Source organism: Gavialis gangeticus, unplaced genomic scaffold (assembly GCF_001723915.1).
Source record: "Gavialis gangeticus isolate Ggan-Ray unplaced genomic scaffold, GavGan_comp1, whole genome shotgun sequence".
Taxonomy (NCBI): Eukaryota; Metazoa; Chordata; order Crocodylia; family Gavialidae; genus Gavialis; species Gavialis gangeticus.
In genome coordinates this window covers 153,132,166-153,139,153 of record NW_017729032.1, presented here as the reverse complement: position 1 = coordinate 153,139,153, position 6,988 = coordinate 153,132,166, and the positions used below count along the sequence as shown (strand labels likewise).

General features: G+C 54.9%; 2 protein-coding genes across 4 annotated transcripts in view; one reads left to right on the top strand and one right to left on the bottom strand.

The window, feature by feature from the left end:
* Positions 1 to 3,862, bottom strand: part of LOC109302938 (cytochrome c oxidase assembly factor 5) — a 10,073-nt gene extending 6,211 nt beyond the window's left edge. The window contains exons 1-2 of one of the 2 annotated variants that reach the window (XR_002098968.1): positions 3,670 to 3,862; positions 2,698 to 2,781 (exon numbers count right to left, since the gene is read on the bottom strand). Coding sequence is in view for 1 of the 2 variants with exons in the window: in XM_019524902.1 (XP_019380447.1) it covers positions 2,698 to 2,781; positions 3,670 to 3,771 (186 nt within the window). In the remaining variant the exon portion in view is untranslated. The remainder of the gene's footprint in view (positions 1 to 2,697; positions 2,782 to 3,669) is intronic. The other variant, XM_019524902.1, reaches the window with a different exon arrangement.
* Positions 3,863 to 3,877: 15 nt separating this feature from the next.
* The window catches only part of UNC50 (unc-50 inner nuclear membrane RNA binding protein), a 20,862-nt gene continuing 17,751 nt past the window's right edge, over positions 3,878 to 6,988 (top strand). The window contains exons 1-2 of one of the 2 annotated variants that reach the window (XM_019524899.1): positions 3,878 to 3,952; positions 4,211 to 4,488. In XM_019524899.1, coding sequence (XP_019380444.1) covers positions 4,215 to 4,488 — 274 coding nt within the window. In that variant the 5' untranslated portion in view covers positions 3,878 to 3,952; positions 4,211 to 4,214. The remainder of the gene's footprint in view (positions 3,953 to 4,210; positions 4,489 to 6,988) is intronic. The other variant, XM_019524901.1, reaches the window with a different exon arrangement.

The following is a 6,988-nucleotide window of genomic DNA, read 5'->3' as shown; positions in this document are numbered from 1 at the left end:
CCAACCCCCAGCCCTGCTGGTGCCCCTCACTTCCCCCCCACAACAGCCCCCAAGCCCTACTGGTGCCTCTCATTCCCCCCGCACAGGCCCTCCAGCTCTACTTGTGTCTCTTGTCCCTCACCCACAGCCCCTGCCCCCTCCACCCCTGCCGAAGGGGGCCCCCAGCTGCCAGAACTATGGGACCAAGGACCTAGGTCCGCAGCCACCTGCCCCGACAGGCAGCTCTTCTGCAAAAGAAGAAGCACGGAGCCAGCTCCCCCCTGCTGTAGGCTTGGGCAGGGGCAGGTGTGGAGATGGCTCCCAGCCACAGCACACACTCCCAGCGGGCAGAGGGGACCCACGTTCCCCAGATCTGTGCACAGCGGGTATGCGCTGTGAGCTTGTGCTTCCTGCCCTGCTGCCCTCTGTGCTGCAGAGACCCTGGGGGAGGGCAGCCAGGTGGGGAGCACCAGCCTGCAGCACACACCCACCCCACACAGATCTGGGGGGCATGGGCTCCCCCTTTCCCCAGGAGTGCATGCTGTGGTGGGGAGCTGGCCCTACCTCCACCCTCAAACAAGCCACCTGTGGCCTCATCCTGCTCCCCACCGAGGCTCTGAGGCCACACACTGCAGCCCTGGGCCCCAAGCCCCACACACTGCCCAGCAGGGCAGCAGCCCCAGTTCAGCCCAACTCCCTCCCTATGGGGGCCTCAATCCCCCGCTTTTACCTGGAGGAGCTGCTGTCCAGGCTGCCTGGGGCCATGTGCATGTACATGCATGGCACCCCCTGCCTGACTGCCCTGGTCCTGCTCCCTCCCAGTGACCTGCAGGCTGGAACTCTGCCAGCCTACAAAGGGCTCACTGAAAAACTACAAAGTTCATGGGCTTCTCTGCTAAAATGAGAAATTGACATTTTACTCTAGTAAAGGGGAAATCTGTGGTTTACTCTGTTTTTCCATGGGAAACGGAAAACCCAGATCCCTCCTGATGACCCTCCAGTGGTAGGACAGGGGCTAGTTGGTACAGCTCCTAGAGCTGCTGCCATAGGTGCCAACTTTGGTTTTTGCCAGTGGGTGCTTTATTTTATTTATTTATTTATTTGCATCCCCGCAGCAAGCCCCACACATGCCAAGAAAAGGCAGCGCGTTACTTCAACCTGGCTCACCAGACATGGTTTGTGGGTGCTGAGCATCCACTCATTTTTTTCTGTGGGTGCTTGAGCCCCAGAGCACCCATGGAGTTGGTGCCTATGGCTGCCACATTAGTGCAACCCTAGATGAGCAGTCACTGATCTGAATCACCACTGGCAACTAAGGACCCTGCATTTGGTAACAGGAAAGGGTGTCAGGATGGGAGCAGGCAGTGGTGTTTGCCTCCTTAGTTCCAAAGCCATACCAGTAAGCAGTAGGGGTGTGCGAAACGGGCCCTATCCGTATCTGAGCTGAATTCAGTCCAAATCAGAGACAGCGATTCAATTCATTGATTCGGATCACTGTCCCCTATTTGATTCAGCCAAATCCGAATCCAAGGATTCAATGCTGTTTTGGAGAATCAGCGAGTCGGCCATAGACACAGCTTTAAATGTTTTTTCTATATACCTCGAGGTACCAGGCACGGCTCGTGAACACTGCAATGCCAGGGCAGATGAAGCGTCCCACGGAAGTGGGGGGGTGGGGGTGGAATCCCCAGTACATTTGGCAGCAGACCCAGAAGTGGACCAGAAGCTCTTCCAGTCCACTTCCAGGTCCACCGGTGAGTGCGCTGGGCCGCACCCCCCTACTCCCCCAGCTCGGCAGTCAGCCATGGGGGACCCTGGGTGTGTCCCCAGACCCAGGAGGCACCAGTCGCTGAGCTGAGGGGGGGCGCGGGGGCCCCCCCACATGCTCTCCGGCAGACTCGGAAGTGCTTCTGGTCTAACTTTTGGGTCTGCTGCCAAGCGGGCTGGGAACTGCCCCCCCCAACACTCCTGTGGAACACTCCATCCACCCCACCATCTCAGCTTTCACGAGCCACCTGGTACCTTGAGGTATGTAGACAGAACATTTGAAGCTGCATCTATGTCTGAATCGCCGAATCTCTCTGATTCGATTCAGAGAGATTAAAAGGTCCCGATTTGATTTAGATTCAGAGGTTCGGCCACCAAATCGAACCAAATCTCTGCCGAGTCAAATCGGTGAGCAAAGCTTCGTACCGCCCTAGAAAGCAGCACCAGCAGCTGAACCAACAAGCTCTACAAGAGGCAGTTTCATCCCTCACAGGCCACATGTTATCTCAGCTGCCACTTGGACAGCAGGGCTAAGTGATTTCAGTTAGGTATCCTCTTACAACATCTGCTTATTGCATCTCCTCCAATGACCTCAGAGAGAAGATTTAGAATTCACCACTCCTTAAGCATCAAAAAGCCTCATCTATTGTTTATCTCTGAAATTTAAAAACAAACCAAACTTCACTGGCCATCTCCTATACAAATATCTAACTGCTGTGTTAAGCCTTCTCCAATGTAAATATCTCTTGCTGTATTATATCCACTTCAACAAGGGATGCCTTGCTAATAATATTCAATTATACTTCTAATTGATCCTTAACACGTGACAAGAGCTGTTCTGTTTATCACAGCTAATTTGATTCAGTTGTCTAGTGCAGTCTCTCTCATCAGCTCTCTCTAAAAAATAGAGAAAAGCACCAGTATCAACAATTTAGAAACTTAAACACTTACCGTGGATCTTTTGCATTCAAAAAATGAAATCTGCAAACTTCTGCAGTGTCCTTCCTTCAAGCATTGTTTGGGGTTTTTCCCTTCCTGTTACGGCAAAATACAGGAGTGTAAAAATGGAGCAGCTCTCATTAGTAGAGAGAGCAGTTACAGGTAAGGAACTGTTAAGGGCTTAGTACAAGCTGCTAGAAGTCTGCCTAGTTTTTTTCAACAAGAGATGCTTCTGGGTCTAAACGGTGCATCCTTCATTGTATTTAACTCCCAGGTGAGAAATTCTGAGAGCAGGAAAAGCCCAGGGAATAATTGTTTTGTTTCCCACCCCTATAACCAATTTAGTAAAAGCTCACAGATAGTTTCAGTGACAGCACAGGTGTCCGTAGCAACTGGGCGCCTTATAAAACAAAACCTCAACCGTTTTTTTGTTACTGAGCATCTAAGGGCTGTTTTCTTTCCTTGACGCCAGCTGGAAGTCAGGACTTCACTATTCATCACACCCCCAGAGCTAATTAGCTATGATAAAAACAAAGACCAGTGAACACAGGCTCATTACTGCCAACGCTGTTAGGAACTGGACTGACTGAGGTAGAGCCCACAGCCCCTTGTCATCTGGCCCAAAGGGGTCCCATGAGTATGGCAGTTTCACAGCAGGAAAGCAGTAGTACCGCCCCCTTTTCTGGGCATGTGGGGAACTCCAGGCCCTGAGCTGAACCAGGGGGCCCAATCCCAGAGTAGCAGGCTGGCAGGGGCGGGGCCAGAGCCCCCAGGGGACCAACCCCGGCTGGAGTGGGCGGGGCCGTGTCACCCAGGGGACCAACCCCGGCTGCAGGGTGGGTCGATCCTACGTCACGTGCGCGAAGTCTCGCGCTCCCGGTCGGTCGCTGATTGGCTGCGTGTCACGTGCCAGTGGAGGACGAGGGGCCAACGGGCCCTCAACCGTCGTTAGAGGCGCATCCCTCCCGCCCCGCTCTGGCGCACCTTTAGGACACAGTCACTCTCCAGCAGGCAGGACTGCAGGTCCTCCCTGAACCCCGAGCAGGGCCGCCCGCTCTCCTCCTTCCCCTCGTAGTACTTCGGCATCGCCGCCCTGCCCGCTCCTTCTTGCCGCCACCGCGGAGCTTAGGGCACCGCCATCTTGCCGCCCTCCGACCCCGGAAGCTTTTCCCACCCCTCCCGGAAGCGAACGAACTGGGCCTTGCCGGCACGTGACGGAGAAGCGCGCCTCTGCAACGTTGCCGGAAGCCGGGGGCCGCGGCGACGGGTGAGCAGGACTGGTCCGTTTGAAACGTGGGCGAGGGGGCCAGGCCCGTCGTGGAGGCCTAGGGGCGCTGGTGATTGGTGGGGAGCGGGGTTGGGGATGGGGCCCGGCGCACGAGTGGCGCTGGGGACGTCATAGGGAGCCGGTTCCTGGCGGGGTGCCTGAGGGCCCTTGAGGGGGCGGGGCTCGGCTCTGACGGCACGGGGGGCTGGGCTCGTTCGGTCCCACGAGGGTGACGCAGCTCTTCTCCCCCCCTTCCAGCAGGATGCTGCCCACCGCACAGGTGGCGGGCAGTGGCGGAGAGGCGATGGCAGCGCGGGAGGCGGCACGGCACACAGCAGGCGCCAAGCGCTACAAGTACCTGCGGCGGCTGCTACACGCGCGGCATATGGACTTCGAGTTTGCACTGTGGCAGATGCTGTACCTGTTTACCGCGCCGCAGCGCGTCTACCGCAACTTCCACTACCGCAAGCAGACCAAGGACCAGTGGGCGCGTGATGACCCTGCCTTCCTCGTACTGCTCAGCATCTGGCTCTGTGGTGAGCGCCAGGCTGTGGGCATGGCGGCTGTCCGGGGCCCGCTGGCTTGGTGAGGACAGGCCCCAGTGGGTGTACATGGTGCTGGCCACACAGCTGAGTTTCAGGTTGGCCTCTCCGGGTGTCTCTGGTCAGCAGCGCCTGCCTGCCTGACACCCTGAAGCTCTGTGGAAGGACCCTGCAGCAGCCTGGGGGCCTGTGCCCCCTGCTTGAGAAGCACAGCATGTGTGGGGCTGTTTCATATGGCCCAAGGGCCAGATTGGGTGATGGAGCTCCATGATTCAGCCTAGGGGTCCTGGACCAGCCCCATGAGCTGCCTGTGCTGGCCTGGCCATGTGTGCTGGCTCCAGGGTGGATGCAGATCAGAACCAGAGCAGGGCAGGCACGGGCAGCACACACAGCATCTGCCCTGTGCCAACAGAGACCTGGGCAAGCAGGGCTGGTGCAGGGTGTGCATCACATGAGGGGCCTGCACTGGCCCAGTCCTACATGCTGGCTCCTGCATTGAGCTGGCCTCTGAGCCTTATCCCACCCTGCACCCTTCATCCAGCCCTGTAGGCTTTTTGATGCCTCTGCTCAAGAGTGATCTCTATCCCCTGTCATATTCTCCCTTGACATCTGCCATCATTGGTTTTTTGGTGGCAGATGATACATCCCTGACTGTTGTGTTTAGACTAATTCTTGGATGATAACTATTAGTTTCATAGATTTCATAGACATTAGGGCTGGAAGGGACCTCGTAAGATCATCAGGTCTAGCCCCCTACCCAAGAGTCAGGAAGTTGGTTAGGGTCAAAGGATCCCAGCAAGATAAGCGTCCAAATGTTTCTTTTCAACCTGGCCATACTCTCTGCCTTTGCAGCCAGCTGTGATAATGAGTCTACAAGTTGATTACACGCCATGTGGTGGGGATGGAGAAGATGTTCCAAAGATGCCATCCAGCTCACAGGGCTCCTGGAGAGGCTGGGGATTTGGAGGTGGGGCGGGGCAGAGAGTCCCACTGGGGATGTTTCAGGACTGGCAGAACAAGCTATGGCTGCGTTAATCCCCGCAGCTCCCTGGGCTGGCGCAGCAGCTTAGGCACCCACAGTGGTTAATGCTGCTGCAGCTTTTATTCCTCTGGAGGAGAGTCTGGATGTGGCTCATGGGGAGCCTTGTGGGGCCAGGAGAGTTTGACATGGTATTAGTGAGAAGGAGGGGGGAGAGTTTTATCTTTCAGGAAAGGTGCAGGGTTTTTCTCAACCCTGCAGAAAGGGTCCTAGTCACTTGGAGAGGTAGCTAGCTGTGTTAGTCTGAAGCAAGGGCAGAGATGCACCTTACCGATTAACTGAAAGCTTAGGCATCTCTGATTCAGTTAGTCCAGAAGTTGATTCTCTGCCTTTCCTTTTGGTAGGGTAGAGATGTTTTGTATGTGAAAACTCAAAAAAAAAAGTTGCTGAGGTATCTACCCTCCTGGACATTATGGTAACCAATTAGGCATTAGAAAACCCAGGAAAGCTCCTGCACCTGCCTGTGCTTAGCATCCTTGAAGGACTCCTCTTTAAGTTTATTATGCTTAAGCTTTAAACTGAGTGGGTTCCAAAAAAGGGGTGAATATTGGAACCAAGACCACAGGAATAAATTACTTAAAAATGGGGTGTTTGTTGTGGGATGTGAATGTTTTGCCATTTAGAAAGTGTGCTTAATGGAGTAATAAAAGGCACCAGTGCAGAAAGAGGCCCTCAGAAATCCAGGTCTCTGCACATAAGCTTCTGGCTGCATTTTAAAAAGCAGTGCAAAAAAAACCCCACTTTCTAGAGCACTTTGCTAATGGATGGCATAGCACTTGTAGTCATAGCAAAGCTGGTGCAACTGAAATGCTAATATTCTTGGGCTAGATAGTATTTTCTTGAAAGTCCCAAGGGAACTCCTGAAGTAAATGTCTCAGATGTACTATACTTTAATATAAAATGGACTAAAAATCCAGCTGTCAGTCAGAAGACTATAGCTGGTACCAGTCTTCAGAGCAAGATGACAATGCGTGCTTGAGCATAGCGTAGGGGTGTACCGATAAGGATTTTCTTGGCCAATACCATTAGCCAATTATTCACCAGCCATGTTGGCCAATGCTGATCCCCTAACCCAGGGCTGGGCAATGATTTTGGGCCAGTTTTGGCAGGCTGTTGAGGGCTGCATGGGTAGCCCCACCCTTTTACAGATACCCCTCCCCCTGGTCACCATCTTGGGACTGACTCCCTGCCTACTCACACCCAGTGTCCTCCAGCCCCAGGTACAGGCGGAGGGCAGTGCTCAGCCCCAACCCCGTGCTAGCCAGCAGGCAAGAAGCTGATGCTGAGCATGGAGAAAAGTGGCCCCTGGCCTGCCCCATGGCAGGCACCCCATACTGCAACTGCTCACAGCCCATGTGCGGCTGTCTGGAGCAGGCACAGGTAGCCTCATGCAGGCTGCAAGTGGCTACAGTGCGGGGCGCTGGCCATGCGGCAGGCCAGGGGCCACTTTTCCCC